This window comes from Eleginops maclovinus, chromosome 4 (assembly GCF_036324505.1).
Source record: "Eleginops maclovinus isolate JMC-PN-2008 ecotype Puerto Natales chromosome 4, JC_Emac_rtc_rv5, whole genome shotgun sequence".
In the NCBI taxonomy this organism is placed as follows: domain Eukaryota; kingdom Metazoa; phylum Chordata; class Actinopteri; order Perciformes; family Eleginopidae; genus Eleginops; species Eleginops maclovinus.
The window spans coordinates 33,900,164-33,917,890 of record NC_086352.1 but is presented as its reverse complement, the minus strand read 5'-3'; the positions used below and the strand labels follow the sequence as shown (position 1 = coordinate 33,917,890).

General features: G+C 39.7%; 1 protein-coding gene and 1 long non-coding RNA gene across 2 annotated transcripts in view; both read right to left on the bottom strand.

Annotated features, from left to right (window-relative positions):
- Nucleotides 1–17,727, bottom strand: part of LOC134863131 (cell migration-inducing and hyaluronan-binding protein-like) — a 181,887-nt gene that overhangs the window by 48,556 nt on the left and 115,604 nt on the right. Inside the window, exon 11 of the mRNA XM_063881433.1 lies at nt 8,708–8,899. Within this exon, the coding sequence (XP_063737503.1) occupies nt 8,708–8,899 (192 nt within the window). The remainder of the gene's footprint in view (nt 1–8,707; nt 8,900–17,727) is intronic.
- On the bottom strand, nt 14,310–16,309 carry LOC134863133 (uncharacterized). The gene is made up of 2 exons (XR_010165620.1): nt 16,220–16,309; nt 14,310–15,977 (listed from the first exon to the last, which is right to left on the bottom strand). It is a non-coding gene; the product is annotated as an uncharacterized LOC134863133 (long non-coding RNA).

Below are 17,727 nucleotides of genomic sequence, written 5' to 3'. Positions count from 1 at the left end.
ACATCAATTAAGCTGCCTTTTAGCAACTAAGCAAACTAAGCTAGCTAAGCTACTTTAGCTAACTAAGCTTATTAAGCTCAACTAAGACAAGCCAACAATAGGGAAATGGACCATTTAACATGATATGCATAACATAATGTTATGTATAAAGTTCTGAATTTAAAGCTTCCAGGTGGGTTCAGAGCTGTAAAGCAGTGCGCTCTGATTGAGGAGCTAACGCTAACTAGCATTAGCTCGAGCAGCTACAGCGCAGAGCTGTCCTCAGTATCGTTATCACATTCAGTCAGATATCCAAACTTTCTCACACTCAAAATCTATTTATCAGTATTAGTATAAGCTATTATCAATTAACATAAACCAACAATAGAGACAAGACTATGTTCCACTTCTGAATGCCAACATTATTTCAGTGATTAAATCTGAATTCAAACTCTTCTTAGATTTTCTTTCTAATATTAGTAGTGGCCTCACAAAGCCAACTCAAACTTGTAATTTCTTCTGGTATCATCAGTTCTCAGACCTAAATCTCATGGTGAATCAGAACTGAACAGAGCTAGCTTTATAGAGCTAAGTAAATGTCAGGATAGAAATAGAATAATGCTAAATCCTTCACGACTGCCTTAAGCCATTGATTCACTCCACAGCATTCATGTTCCTCACTCAGGCCCAAGTTATAGCACTAAAAACGGATAAATAGCCTTTAGCTATCCGTCTCCGTATCTCTGCTATCTCTTAGCGCTCAGCTTCCAACAACAAAAACAACACACCCTCTCTGTTTGTGAATAACCGCAGGGGCTGGGGAACAGACTCCATTATCACTGCTTGTTAAAAAACTGTGCTGCAAAGTGGCACACGGGCAGGAATTAATGAGACAGATTACAGTGAGGCGGAGATTGACAGGAGCTCTGAGGAGCTGCCTCTGGCTCATAAAAATAGGATTTCCTCCGGTTGACTAAACACCAGTGAGGTCTGCGAGCTGAGGAAGCAGAGAAGGGGGGGTGGGGGGTTGGTTTGTGGACGGATTTTCTTATGCAGCTGGGCAGGAAATTTGAAGATAAATGCTGGACTCCTAAATCCAAGGCAAAAGAAATGCAAACTTCACTTCTCTGCCGGGTGAATCAGAAGAAGGAAGTGACAGCTTTGAGAGGACGTGTCATCTCACATTATTGCTGACTTGGTGCAAAGTGTTTTTCCAGGAGACACAGACAAAAAAACATTTGAATCAAACAGGAGAACAATGAGGGCAGAATGCTGACTTTGATTCTGGTGCAGTACAAAAGAGAGTATTTGTATGGTTTCAGACGAGCATGCGTGCAGGGTTGTGTATACTACAAATGTATTCCTTTACAATTACAATTTACCTGTAAAACAAAGAAATCAGTAACCTTCTTAATATAACAATACAAAAGTAATGTAACCTGATTACTTTACGTTAATGTGTCCTCTTCTAGTAAAGGCTAAGTTTACAGTAAAGTGTCAAATACAGTATTTTTGTTTAATAAATAAGCTGTCCCCCTACTGCATTTAATTACTTTTAAAATGAAGGTGGCTAAATAAAGAGCAAAACACCAATTCACATGTTACGTGTAATATACCGATCTTTATTTCAGAATGTATGATAAAAGCCATCTGAAAGTATTTTAAATGTGGCACTTATCTGATATGTATTTAATGTTATTGTAAGGGAATACAGTCACCTTTTTTTGGTATCCTGATTACATAATTTTGATCCATTACTTCCCAAGCCTGCATGCGTGTCATCCTGTGTGTGTGTGTGTGTGTGTGTGTGTGTGTGTGTGTGTGTGTGTGTGTGTGTGTGTGTGTGTGTGTGTGTGTGTGTGTGTGTGTGTGTGTGTGTGTGTGTGTGTGTGTGTGTGTGTGTGTGTGTGTGTGTCAGAGTGAAAGGGCTCAGTCAGGAACACACAGTTGTGCAGGCTGAGACTTTACCTTGGCACCGTGTTAGATCAAACACCTTCCCAGACTCCAGCACACTGCTCTGGGCTGTCTCAACCGGGCCTCTACCAGAGCGGCTGTTTATGTACACCCACACACACACACACACACACACACACACACACACACACACACACACACACACACACACACACACACACACACACACACACACACACACACACACACACACACACACACACACACACACACACACGTAGACTCAGCCCTAACTCGCATGGAAGGGATCCCAGCAATAAAGATGGTTTCAGTGTGTGATCTTAATCGGTTTGGGCAGCTTTTCTAAATGCCAAAGTTAAACAGGAATTCCGTTCCAAATACCTTTACACGGTATCTTAAGAGGAAACACATTCAGCATTCAAAAAATAAAAAGAAATTTATCCTGAAAATTTTTAGCAAAGATAGAAGTAAAGCCAGTTATCAGAAAAAGCCAGGCCTATAACCCTTAAATGATCTCAAATTGAAATTCACAGCATGAATATAGCAGCAGAAAAAAGTGTGGTATGTTGCAAATGCATTTAAAGAAAAAGACACATTCAAAAATGTTGTACTGCAAACACACCTGCAGCAGTGCACTATGGATGTACTGTAAATGTGTACATGATTCACAGTTTGGTTTGTGTGCCGGGTTGGAGCCACGGTTCGGTGCATTGGAAAGAAGCATAAGGACATTTCTTTCTTTTCAGTTTGAAAAGACAGGAGTGCAAGTGTCAAAGACAGAAAATGTGTTTTTGGGGGGGACAATGACAGCATTTTGCCCACCGGTAACTATGATAAACAATTTTCTATATAAAATATAAGGAGATAATGTAAAATCATTTTAAAAAGGTGTGTATTACACTGACCAAACACTCTCCTGGATGGAACAGGTCACAATAGGCTCTGAAATCTGAAACACACAATACAAGTTTCTGGGTCCTTGGCCGGTGATGGCACATCTTGGAGTTATGATATTGGATGTGTTTTCATTCAACTGGTGGCGTATCTGTAAAATTCTCTCAATGCTGCTATTGGAGCTTACCGGGAAAGTTTATAATTTATTTACAATGGCTCGTATTGTCAAACTGAAAGTGAGTGCACTGTTGCAAATAATGCCCTATAAAAATCAATTAACTCTGTTATCATCTGTGAGCGAGCTCATATTTTATTGTGTTCCTTTTAGTGAGCAGCTTCTTTTTTTGATTTTCAAGCCATTCACCAGAGATGGAACACAACTACAGAAACAAATGAACGTGTGAAAATAGAAAGAGAGGTATCTTCCCTGGTGGTCCCTGCACTGAAAATGTTGACTTGTATTAAATGTATAAGGAGACCAAACCTCCATCTGCCCGTTTGCTGTGACACTCCTCCATTAATGCATGTCTATATGTCCTGTCTTTGCGTGTGTGTGTGTGTGTGTGTGTGTGTGTGTGTGTGTGTGTGTGTGTGTGTGTGTGTGTGTGTGTGTGTGTGTGTGTGTGTGTGTGTGTGTGTGTGTGTGTGTGTGTGTGTGTGTGTGTATTTCAGGCCTACTTCTGTAATTGTAAAATAACACCAGAGTGAAAAACCTAATTTCCCCTCAGAGATGAATAAAGTGATCTTTTATTAGGTTCTTTTTTTTGCCAGTGTTTCTGTCGAGATTGCAACAAAAGGCAAAATTTAAGCGATCAGATTTTGACTTATATCTGTTATTCAGTATGTTCTTATCATATTGTTCATATTCTTCATAGACAAGCATTGGAACATATAGAAGAGGCCAAATTATACAAAAGACAAATCTGTAATGGATGATTATAAAGGACAGTTTTGAAAATAATTACATTTTAGTTTTCACTTCCAGAAGAGTATGACTTGCAGATAAAATACAAACAAATAAACTTCTGTAGTTTGCAACAGAGAGAGAGTGGTGTATTGGATTGTGTATGAGGTGTGTGTGTGTGTTTCTATAATGCTGTGGAGGATGTGAATGGTAACACATCCAGCATCACCCAGATATGCCAATTACCAGGACAAAAGAGAAGCTGTACATTTTATTTCATAGCATAAGAGATGCTTTTCAGTTTTATAGCCTAATGCGAGCAGTTGCCTTTAGGGGAAGTGTTTGTTCTGTGTTCATAATAAAATAATTGGTTGAAATATCTTTTATTTTTATAATGACAATAGTTCTCCTCAGTCCCCATCAATAGGACTCTTTCTGTCTTCAACACTTGAACTAAGATCTGTCAACAATAAATGAAAATAAATGTATCCTATGCATTTTCTTTTCTTTTCCCACTTGCACAATACTGGAACTGGACCGTGACTCCTGAACTAGGATCAGAACAGAACCATGGCGTCTGTTGCAACTTCAGAAATGTTCACAAACATCAGCTGTGTCTTCTGTATGACTTACAGTACCTGCATGCAGGCGTTTTTCTAGATAAATATAGTATGAGGGCGCTAAAAGTGTCATATATTGCACCTCAACCAACAAATAAATCCAGAGTTACGGTTTCTTTACTCTCCTCTCAGAAAGATGGAGAGTAAAAGAAAGGATGTAATTCAGAAATCTCAGTTTCAGTGTCAACCTGCTGCCTGCCACTCGTCCACCGGCAGACCCACCGGACATCCATCCCCTATTTATTTTCCATAAAAACAAAGCTGTCCATCTTCATATTTCTGGACTCATTATACCCTTTCTGACCAACAGAAATATTGTTTTATGGTATCACTTTAACATTTTACTGGGGAAATCTGCATTTTGGTCTGAGGGCGCACGCCCACAGTAAGAGGCACTGTCACCAGGTTTAGACAGAACCCTGCGTGCATGCATTGTTTCCTGGGATTTCTGCACTCTGTCAGTGACCATTAAAACTACTAAATAGAAAGATAATTATACATTGTTAAAATAAATTCAATAAAGCTGCAGTCGTAAGAGTTGTACTATGATGAAGGTTTATTTTCATAATCATGGAAAGAGAGTCACTTCATGAGAAAGCCCTCGGTTCTTTTGATGGAGCCTTAATATTTAGTGCTCTACTTGCTCTGATTGAGAGTAAACCCAGCTGCCCAATTAGCTTTTATTATTCCAGCATCACAACTGCTTTATGAAACCAGCTCTGTGTAAAAGGTTACCAGAATTAATTCAAGTCACAGTGTTGTGTGACTGATGGACTGCTTGCTTGTGTTTTTTCATTAGTCGAGCTTATTTCTTGCTTTTCTCAACCTTGTGGTGCACTTTGCATCAAAGTGTTTTTTGTGCCATTAAGTTGACGTTCTTGACATTTCAATTTACTCCCCTTAATATTAAGTCAAAAAATGTGTGTTTGTGAATATTGTAGGCTGAATCTCAACAGTGACCTGAAATGTCCTTACAGCCCACTGTTGAGACCAGCTCACTTTACAATCAAACATATGTTTTTATTTAAAGTTTGTTTTTATTTTAAATGATTAAATGTGTTTACCTTTGGAAAGACAGGGGACTGGAATGTTAAACCCAGGAAGTGTAAAAGTACTGTCCGACTATGAGAGGTTCAAACATAGCAGCAGCCTTGGCGGCAGTGTTTGTGTGTAGGAGTGAACACTCTGCTTTTTACTGCTGCATTTATATATTTTGATAATTCAACTATTTCAAACTGCGACCAGTAAAGGATATGACTGACTGTTACTTCTTTTCTATGCACTGCCCATAACTGTGAAAAACAGAGCTGTAAAATAACACCATGCAATATATACTTTTCTATTTCATCGCATTGAGATACTTTATTATTTTCTATTTGTTCCACCTCATTTTTATAATGCTGCTACCTATATATTTTTTTACATTAAATGTATATACTTCATTTTCAGAGGCGAGAAGAGTACTTAGATCTTGTTCTTGAGTAAAAGTAGAAGTACTCAGGCCTTGTACTTGAGTAAAATAAGAAGTACTCAGATTGTGTACTTGAGTAAAGTAGAAGTACCAGAGTGTAGGAATACTCTGTCACAGTGAAAGTATTCTAAATGTTCCTCCAGTGAAAGTAGAAAGTACTCTCATCTAAATGTACTTATAGTAGCGACAGTAAAAGTAGTGATTGTTTGATTGGTCCATTTCAGAATAATATCTCTGATATGTTTTATAATGATTGATCATTAAAGTGTTCTCAGAGCTGGTAAAGGTGCAGCTAGTTTGAATGGCTTTGTACACTGCAGGGTAGCTGCTGGATTTACTGCAGGTGAACTAAAGTCTGATTTAAGGGCTGATTATATTTACCATCATTCATCCAGATCTGTAAAGTAACTAAAGGGATTAAATACATGTAGAGGAGTAAAAGCATAAAATTGAAATACTCAAGTACCTCAAAAGTAGATTTACTTTACTTGAGTACATATTAGTTACTTTTCAACTCTGTTAATTTTGATGTTATTATTGTGTGCTTGCCACTTTAGCTAATAATGTTTTATTGTTGTCTGTATAGGATCTGTCTCTTTGCTGTAACAATATATGTAATTCTGATCACACAGGACCAATATAAGCTTCAAAGTTGGATTATCAACAACAACAAAAAAACACATTAATACTAGTTAGCAAGATTTGCTATATAAATCATGTCAGGTTGTCAATCTTTTTCTCTATTTTGATCTGGAACCGCAACTACAGTGTGGATAGCAACATGAACTGTACAGATTAGTCAGATCTCATGTAGCCGCACATTTAAAATAGAGAGCACAAATATTACCACTCAGTGTCTCTAAGATCAAGCAACAGTGCACACCAAAACAAACCAAAAACACACACAGGTTCCCTCTATCAGGAGCTCATTTGTGATCCAGTTTCTCTTGACAATGTTAAGTTGAACATCGATGAAGACCTAAAGAAACCATCCCAAAGCAAACTGTCTAAGTAGTGGCAGGTGGAAAACAGGAGAGACTTCGCTGCTGTGATTTTTCACACCTACAAAATGATTAGTATACATACAAATTTTGCAGGCAAACTGTACTCTGCATACTATGCATCCTGAAGTCTTCTTCAAGTACCTAGATCAGCTGGGCAGCCTACTGACACATACGTTCATGTTCTGAAAAGCCCCCTAAAAACGGTATGATTTAAAGAAATCTATTTTAAAATGAAATGTCAGATTCCTGGCTGATGGGGAGCAGATGCAAACAGAAGACACTGAGCGGTCCAGAGTGAAGCCGCAGGAGCTGGAATAGAATGAAAACACCAAAGCTCTATCTCCGACTCCTATTTTAAGCCCAGGAAGCTTTCCTGTTTTTATATGTTCAAAAAGAACCTGGCGTCCTATCCATTAAGGTGAGTGGAGGATTCCTCAGGCTCTGCATTCACTTGGAGTCTCTCCTATCTCCCACACATGCACACACTCCTGTTACAGTGCACTCTAGCACACAGATGTTCATGTATTTTATTAGGTCAGTCTCACTGTGCTGCATAACATTTAAGGTGTCAAGTAGCACCAGGGCATCCTCAATTAGGTGCCTTCTAGAAAATAAAACAACTCTCTCCTTACGACCTTTTGCACTGTGAAAAAAGAAGTAAAAAAAAGAAAACAGCATTATGTTTTGTCTGGCCGACGGTGTAAAATTCAAAGATATTCAGTGTAGAATTGGTAAAAAAAGGAAAAAATCCTCTGTTTTGAAAAGATGGAACCAGTGAATATTTATTAAAGTGTATTTCAGCTTGATAAAACACTAAGATTGCTTGGTATTATTTTGTTGATTGACTAATCCCTTAACTCAGCAGAAACAAACACAAGTTCCTGAGAGGCTTGGATCTGTTAATGTGATACCAATAATGAAAACTGAAATCCAAAAAATGCCTTGAACAAAATCTTATTTTCATAAAATCTGGCCAACCTATTATAACATCATATACAACAACACCCTCTCTCACACACACCTCACACAGGAAAACACCTAATATATTCACTATGAGTGCCGCCCATACCCATCTGACCCAACTCATAAATACTTAAATAATAAATATAGTTATTACAAACAAAGACCCAAAAAAATTAACAGTTAGCCTTAACTTTTTTTGAGTTTATAACAAAATCACCACTTTTTGACATGCATGGCTCCTACAAACAGAACTCACTAACTAACCAACTCATTAACTAACTAACTGACATAGTGTCTGAGCACATATGTCTTAATTTGACTTGCAGTCTTTAGGCAGTGATGTATCTATCTTTAACGGGTTACCGGAGGTGGGATGTGGAGGAATCAGTTCCAGCAGTGGGCCGAAAACGTCCCTTTCCCTGGCTACAATAACCACTTTGACTGGGGGATCCAAGGTGCTCCCTCGCCAGCATGGAGATATAATCCTACCACATCTTAGGCCTGCCTCTCGGTCTCATATCACCTGGATCTGCCTGAAAGCCTCCCTCAACTGGCTCCTTTCTAGACAGAGGAGCACCTTTTTCTTTTGGTCATGACCCACCCTTCATGACCATAGGTGAGATTAAGGCCAAAGATGGAACGGTACATTGCAAGCTTTGCCTTCTGACTTAGCTACCTCTTTTTGTCACAACAATAGTTCCTGTCCATGAATACCACAAATAAGATTAGAGACATAAGCGCAGCACTGGTGGAGGCCAATCCTCAGCATAAATTAGTTTGATTTACGGCTGAGGATCCAGACAAAACCACACATTGTTGTTATATCTGCTTTAGTATGAATGAAACAAAAATGTATCCTTTTCTTGACAGGACTAGTTGTACCTGATGGCAGGTACAGGTGCAGTCCTGTATTGTCACACACTGTAGGTTCTCTTACCTTGGACCTTGACCTGGTTGGATGTGCAGCTGGAGCAGGGCATCAGGGGGAACTCTTCCGCCTGGTGCATGGAGTAGTCAGTGCTGGCGACCACCACACGATCCCCGGACCTCCAGCCCTGCGGTTCGTCCGCCAGCTCAAGGATGCTGCTGTTGGACAACATGTCGATGGAGACGGAGGCCTGAGGACGAACTAAACGGGGGACAGTGAGAGTTAGAGATCAATCAATGCACCTCAACTGTAACATACACACAGCCTACACAGACACACACAACAAAATCCCAAAGTCCATGGCTCATTCCACATGTTCAGAAATGACATGAGTGGGAGGAGCTTTGTACAAAGCTAAATATTTAATATTAAGGCCAGACGGGAATGTTTAAATGAACTTCCATGATTTAAAAGAACACTGTTAAAAGTACAAAGCATTATCTTAAGTAGACAACACAGTGGCAGCCTGTCAATCACAACGTAGCTGCTTTATTCTCTATTTTACTCTAAAATTAAGTACATAAACACCAGGCAGAACAGAAGAAGACTTCTACTTGAGATTGAGAAAATAAAAACACTGATTCAATCTTTACTGAGGTAATAGATCAAGTGAGAAGTAGGCTCATTTTCTCTTCTATTAAACGATTCAGCTTGTTGCCACCAGTGGAGAGAGAACGGTGGTTTATGGCCATTACACACCGGCTTCACATTTCAGAACCGGATGATGCCTCTTTAAAGGCAACACATCTCATATATCTGCCAGTTTGAATAGTCATAAAAAGTTTAAATCTGGCTTTGAGCTCCACTGAATGAGGGTCTGGTGGAGGAGCTAGTTAATGTCCTCCAGCATTCTGCACATTTGTGATTTTTCAACTAGTGCCTTACATTTTTTATGGAGAAAGTCAAATGTATCTCCTGAAATAGAAAACCACTCTCCCTTTGGACATATTGGACTGTGGAAAAATAAGAAGTAGTGGTTAGCAATATGGTTTTTGGAATATTTTTGAACAACCCTTGAACACTAAGTAGTAACGGATCTACTCTTGGCTCAGACAGTGAGCTCAGACACCCTGCCAGGTAAAGAAAAACCAATAATACCCAGTATGACGCAAAACTCATGGCCATAGATGAAGGTTTGAACAAATATCAACTGGCAAATCAAGGAGGCACCTTAAGAGCTGTCTTCACCAACGGAGTTTACAACCATCTCTCTTCACTGCTTACACAGCACTTAGCTGCTGTCAATCAGGCGTCAAGAAATATGTTATCCTAGAAAAACACCTGGTAGAGCTGGCAGCACATATATTGGTGGCGCAGTTACAGTGTGGAGGACCTGTATTTGAAATGGGCCTTTCACTCATGTCATCCATAAACTATACAAAGTATATGGTGTTTCCCCCTTTCAAATCATTCTCTCAATAAAGGCACTGGTGACCCAAAAAAACTCTACTTTGGCTAGAAATCCAGCAGTCACATAAAAAAGAAGCATCAGTCTGCCCACTTAAAGCTAGAAGTGCCCAGGGTACAATAAGTAAGCAGCATCAAGCCCAAACTAAAAAAGTGCACTACATTTGTAAGGTCAGCGGGTGAGTGAACAGCTGAAAAGGAACGGCACAATTGATGCAAACAAGCAAAGGGACGCAAATAATGTTTCCAATTCCAGCGTGACATTTGCTACGGCCACCTGCAGCTTGACCGTTAGAGGCGCAGTGAGATCCTGTGTCCACCCAGCATTTGACACTCACTCAGTGAAGTTAAACTCCTTTTACAATCCGGTCTGAAAGAACTGAGCGACTGGAAGGTTCTGTTATGTCTGTTATCATGGACACCACCCAAGATATTTCCCAAAGAGAGCCGCTGAGCCAAGTGAAAGGATATCTCACTCTACAGATGAAGAAAACAAGATATCTTTATAACCCAGGCTTTCGAGAAAGAACTGTATAAAGGCAAACAAGGTTTTTCCTAGAAGTAGAAGGTGACTGATCCAGGGGACGCTCAAGACATTTGTGGCTTCACTTTTGGGGAGCTGTCATCTGGTCCTTCTGTAGTGGTGCGGCTTATTGGAAAGTGATACAAATTACATTGACATGAACGATCACAACCCTCCGCACATACAGTAACACACACATACACACATAGAGAAGCATCCAGCCCAGACAGAGGCCGGGTGTCTCAGTTTGTTTGGAGCGGTGCCTGTGAACTCTGAGCAGGCTGTGTGGCAACCCAAGCAGCCTCACACCAGTGTTGTAGTCAAGTCACTATGCCTCGAGTCCAAGTCCAGCTTCAAGTCTCCAGTGTTCAAGTCCGAGTCAAGTCCAAAAAATTCCAAGTCGAGTCCGAGTCGAGTGCACTACTCATCCAAGTCAAGTCTGAGGGGGGGGGGACACAATAGCAGAGCGAACAGGTACAGGAGGCGTAGAGCGAGGAGATCATTGTCCACTAGTAAACCGATCCGGATGGCGTCGTGCTCGCGGACAGATACATTTATTTATTTTTTTTAACTAAATGGGTCGCAAAATACACCTGGGCGGCCGTTAAATGTACCTGGGCGGCCCGCCCAAGTAAAGTGTATGTGTGGGAAACCCTGTGTTGTTAAACTTCAAAAAAACATAACTGTGGTCCCGCAGCTCATAGCCGTGTCCTAATGGCGGGTGCTATGAGCTTTGATATGCATTGAAAGGGCGAATAAGAGAGCTTGATACACACATCATTCATAAAGATGTATGCGTCAAGCTCTATTATTGGCCCCCTAGCTCCGGCTGTGAATCACGTAGGATCTTGCGGGAGAATGCATCGGAAAGAAGAGAGTCTACCGATTCCAGCAACATTTCTACGCCGTATTATGGCATAAATATTAATAGAAGGGTCATTCCTAGTATTTGGTGCCATTTGAGTCCCATTGACATAATATGGTATATTTTGTGTACAAATGGGCTTCTACTTATTTCTAAACCCTTTTCTTGTATGCTTAACCACCCTCTACCATAGGACACAATTATATGTACACAGGATAAATGAATTTAAAATAAAATAGTCTGATTTTAGCACAAGTACACTAAAATACTATGTCCCCAGACATGTTTGCGTGACTTCAGTTACATATATAAGTAAGGAAAATCTAATAAATTCAAGGTTTTTCATCATTTCTGTATTGTCCTATTTAAAGTATTTCTCACCAGATGTTATTTTCTGTTATTAATGCATTTTAAATGCTTAAAATCTTTCAAATATGTTATGTCCCTGAGTCAACTGTCCCCCCTGTTACTCTGATGAGAATTCCATAGAACGCATCATCTGACTATTCTTTTAGTCACATGACTCTCTAATGTAACAATATTTTTGGAGGGAAAACATTCAAGAAGAAGCAGAGTAAGTACCACTCTTTACTCAACATTTATTTCAATGTTTTATAAAGGTTTACTGATGAGGTCAAGCATAACACGTCCACCCTGTTATGCTTGTTTATAGTGGGAACTAATATTTGTTTGTAATTTTGATAATATGGTTAATAAACATGTTAAAAATCGTTGTCAGTGATCATCATGTACTAGCTTGTTGTTCATCAAATTAGCAGTAATGGCTGACTTTAGCATAAAATGTCCCCCCTGTTACTGTCCCTCATGTTACTGTAATGCACGGTAACAGGGGGGACACATAGTAACAGGGTCGATATAAGATTTACATTTTGTTTCTTTAAGTGTGAATTGGTATGTATTATTAACGTATTATGTATTAATTTGCTGTATACTTCCAAAAAAGATGATTTGAAATAGTATGCATGTATTTGTCAGGGAATGGCGCCATTGTCTGCAGCTGAAAAGCAGCGGCGCTACAGGGCACGTCGTGACACTGACCCTGAGAGAAGAGAGAAATATCTCAATAATGAGAAAGAGAAGTGGAGAAAGGACAGAGAGGAAGGAAGAAAAAGATAGATATTCCAGATGCAGAAGCCATGTTCCACAAGTTGAGGAACATGGGCACTTCAGTAGAACTTTTTTTTGTGGGCCAAAAAGATGTTGCGAGGAAAGTGCAAGAAATGGAGGATGCACCAACGCTTGTGCCTGTGAAAGGAACAATGAAAATACATCAAGTCCTCAGTTCCTCTCCGGGAACAATTCAATACCGGGACATAACTTGCCTTTGCCAGGCAGACAAAGGTGTGCTGGACTGTGCATGCTATGACCTGAAGGAGGTGAGCATGGGTCAAGAGGCAAGCATGGGTCAAGAGGCAAGCCTGCATTGCACCGAAGGACCATCACGGCCTGAGAACATCTCAAAAGGCAACATTGGTCAGTGGTGCATTATCAATTATGATGGTGAGCCCTACCCAGGCATCATCTTGGAGGTTGAGGATGATGTACAAGTAAAATGCATGCACAAGAATGGCACCAACAAGTTCTACTGGCCAAGTCCACGAGAGGACATTTCATGGTACAGGGATGACCAGGTTGTGTGTCTAATGAAAGAGCCACAACCTCTGAATAAGAGGTCAGTTCAGCTGGAGAAGATGGTGTGGGATTTTGTTGGAAAACACATGGGTTGCTGGTCTGTTCCATAACTGTCTCCGTCTGTGCCTGTCTTGTTGTTGCATAGTTGAGAGGTGAGAGGTGTGAGTGATTTTTGGTGTACAGAGAGTTTGTTCAATGTGGACATGCATCTACATGAGTTTGTTGAGAGGTGCTAAATGTTTCTTGAATGTTTGTTGTTCACTGGTTTGATGTCCACCCTGTTACTTCCTGTCCACCCTGTTTCTCCTATGTCCATCCTGTTACCTGTGTGTGTTTTTTATGTTAATTAAATCAAATCAACAAATGTAATGCATGTCTCTGTGGTTATTTGAAGGGAATGAATCAGCAAAATAAATGTACTTAAAAATGGGTTCAAATTCCATTTATATTCCTTTTAAATCTAAAAGAAATGTGTTGAAATTACATTGTGCCTTAAACTGAACATGGCCTCTTTCAATATAATGCTTGTTTATGCATACTTTCTGAAAATATCCTTGCAGGGTGAAATGAGGGACATTGTAGCTCTTAGAAAATGTAAATATTACTAAAACTGTGCATTCAAAACAGTTATCAAGAGGAATGAGAATGTCCCATAACAGGGTGGACATTTGGATTACGTCATGTGTGAAGAATTTGGTAAAAAAACATTACAGTATAATATCCATAGCTGGACCAATACATTTTTCTTATAGTTTGAAAATCCCTCTTTCAGATGAAATGTTAAAAACATCAAACATTTTGTATTTTTTGATTGAAAGTTACCATGCTGAAATGGCACCGAATAGTAAGATTGACCCAGAAACCAGTGTTAATTTTGACAGTAAATTCTGATTTAGTCTTAGTCTTAGTCTTTTGAATAACAGACCGTTTAGTTTTAGTCATATTTTAGTCATCTGAAATCTTTTAGTCTTAGTCTAGTTTTAGTCGACTAAATATCATCAGTTTTAGTCTTAGTCTAGTCTTAAGTCTTTTAGTCTTAGTCTAGTTTTAGCAGACCACCTAATAGCAGATAAGTCGACTAAATCTACCGTGGACTTCGTTGAATAAATGTTTCACCAGAATTGGAATGGTATTAAGGTTTGAATATGCAATACAGACAGAGATTTAACAGAACAAAACATGTATTTTATTTTACTTTTAATGTCAAAAACACTGACCATGGCTTTTTCACAAAAGATAATCTCAAATAAAGTTAGCATAAGGCCTGCTCTCCCTGAAAAATATACATGCTCCCTGAAAAAGATATGCATTCTCCTTGAATGATATGTATTGCATATGACATCTATTTCAATAATATTGTCTTTCATCTTGAAAGAATAAATCACCTAACTCAAAAAAAATAAACAAATAAATAAAGTGCAATTCTCAAAAATAATAATACAACTATTGGTTGTAATGCCATTGCACAAGGTAGATACAGAAAATGCACTACTGATAACGTTCACGTACTGTACCTCAAGATAACTTAAATTACTGTTAGGCTACAATGCCTTACAAAATCAACAAGAATTCTCAAAAGTAGAATAAAAGATGTATTGGCTGTAATACTCCTTAATGTTCAAGTAAATGAAAAAAAAAAACACCCTGCTGTGCTGTCTCAGCATTTAAAATACAGGTAAATATCACATTAAACTAAAAAGCACACAACTCTGTAACTAAGCATCATCTTCTTAGTCATCAACTATTACTCTGTGCATTGTGAGCAAAATCACTTAGATTTGAAAAGGAAAAACAAAACATATGTAGCCTAAAAGAAAATATGCATTGGTTGAAATGTCATTGCACACAAAACAAAATATTCTTCTGTTAATAATTCGAAGTAGTATCAATGAGCTAGTATCAAGGAGCTCAACTCAAGACAAGTGAATTACATGCTCAGCTGTAATGCCATTATTGCATGGAACAAGAAAAATCTCTCTGCTCTCATATTAAACAAAAAACAAAACAAATACCAGACCGGAAACTCTAAGTTGTGCATATACTGCTACAGCTGTAATGCTGTAAATAGCAGTGAATACAACAGTTCTATTTGTTTCTGTTCATTTTAAGGAAAGCACTTCGCTCCAAGCTGACCCTTCCTCTGTTGCGCCGTCCTCTTGTGAGGTCACCTGTGATGCTGAATACTCTCTCTGCAAAAGCTTGAGAAGCTGGCATAGCCAACAAGTCCAAAGCAAAAGGTTTTAAACTGTGATAAAAACTGTCACTCTTTTCCAGCCAGAAGTCTGTTCCTGTGTCCTCAGTGATGGGATGTGAAAGTTCTTCCTTGTACTTAATGATCTGCTGCCTGACGCTGGTTGTGGAGGTTTTCTGTTTAGGTCTTGTGGTGCGGCATTTTGAGAGGAACCTAAACACCGGCTGCTTTGAAGATGGCGCTGGTTCTGGTTCCTCAATGACTTCTTCTGCATCATCGTCAGACTGGTGGTCCTCCTGTCTTGTGTGTGGGAGGAAAGTGCATTTGACCACATAGTCTTCTGCCTGTTTCAGCAGTTCCTGGATATTTCCATCAGCTACATCAACATTAACAAGGATTTCACAGACAGTTGGGTTGACAAAGCAGGCAGCTGCTGCAAGTGGTGAGAACTTTTCATCGGTTGGATCCAAGAGGCAAGCAAAACGCAGGTTCAGATTTGATCTCATTTTCTCTGCAAGAGTGGCGAGGTCTCTGTACCGGCTGTTCTCTGCAAAGTCAGCTAGGTGGCTCAGCAGATCAAAGAGGGCAGGAACCACTAGGGACATAGATGTGGTGTCACTCTGGAGGGTTTTAGTGTGTTCTGCAAAAGGAAGCAGTAGGTCACGCAATGATGAAAGCTTTTGCCACTCACTAGTAAGCAAACTGTCCCATCCCATGTCATTTGTGATTTGACAGACAGTATCTTTGACTGTGAGGAGTCGTGTGACCATGTTGAATGTGCTTGACCAGCGTGTGGGGCAGTCATTTACAACAATGACACCACACTGGTCTAGTAGCCTCTGTGTTGCAACTGAGGACTTGCGAAAGAGCTTCACCACAGACCTTGCTTTATCGAGGACTCTTTTGACAGTTGTTTCTTTCTGCAACATGTGGACCACAAGTTGTATGGTATGCACCACGCACGGCGTCCGGGCCATTTCCATGTTGACATGATGGTACCTAATAACAAGAAAAGACAACCAAATAAGTCTAAACCTAATAAAGTGTCTGGTGTGGGTCTGTATATACGTAGTGTGTGGCAGGGGGGACATCATTCATGTGATAATTGACTATAATGTAAAATAATAAACTAAACATGGCTCACCGCTGGTCATCAATTTCAGAGTCACTTTCCATCGCGGTTTCGGACCCAGGGGAGTCAGCCTCAGAGCTGGTTTCTTCTGCTGTGGTGTTTTTAAAGGCTGCCACCATGTTACTTCCATTGTCCGTTATTACCGTCAGGATCTTCTCCTTCGGTATGGCCCACTCTTGTATACATTCGTCCACACATGCCTTAATAGACAGTGCAGTGTGTGGGTGAGCTACTTGTTCAAGGGCCAACAATATGTGTGCAGGTTTGATTTGTTCAACACAAAAGTAGCATGCGCTAATAGCAAGGAATGAGGCGGTCAGTCCTTTTTTTGTCCACAAGTCAAGGCCAATGGATACTCTCCGGGCAGCAGCCAGTCTCTGTTTGAATTTTTGTCTTTCATGTTCATATTGTGTTTCAATCAAATTGCTAATTTTAGTTTTCTTTGGAATTGCTAGTCTCCTATCTACTATCTCCATCATTTGCACAAAGTCCTCGTCTTCAATTGTTGTGAGTGGTAAACCTGTGCGTCCAATCCATCTGGCTATGGCCTGCTCCTTGGTCTGTTGCTCCTTTGATTCCATTTTGTACTTTGAAGAACTTTGGAAAGCTGTAGAGATAGTCTGCTGCTGGGTTGAACTTGCACTAGCAGCACTAGCTTTATTTCCCCTTGGCCCATGGTCATCAGACGTCTTCTGTATCTGTGAGGGAGAATAAAGGGAGAATCAAGTTGTGAATCAAGTAATCAAGTCTAGTTTCCACGGAGATTGTGTTAAACTAGCGGGCTCGTAAACGATGCCGTTAGTAACCAACATCCCACTGAACAGTAACGCTTAATGACCTTATAGTTCACCTTTTACCTTAATAATATTCGCTGAAATTATCCAGGTAGCAATTAAAGCATGTTATAGACTTGAAATGAACAATATTAGCTGGCTAGTTAGAGATAATCCTGACTGTCATCAGTGCCTCAAAACGAACCTTTTATGTTAACGTTTTGCCTAGCGAACGGAAGGAACCGAAGCATATTAGCTTCTAGGCTCACAAGACATCCACATGAATTCTGTTTTTCCCCCCCCTCTATTTTATTCCATCACAGTAAAGGTTAATGATCTTATCGTTCATCTTACCTTAAAAACATTCACTGAAATTATCCAAGTAGCAATTAAAGCATGTTATAGACATGGACTGAACAATACTATCTTATAGCTGGCTAGTTAGAGATAATCCTGACTGCCATCAGTGCCCCAAAACAAACTTT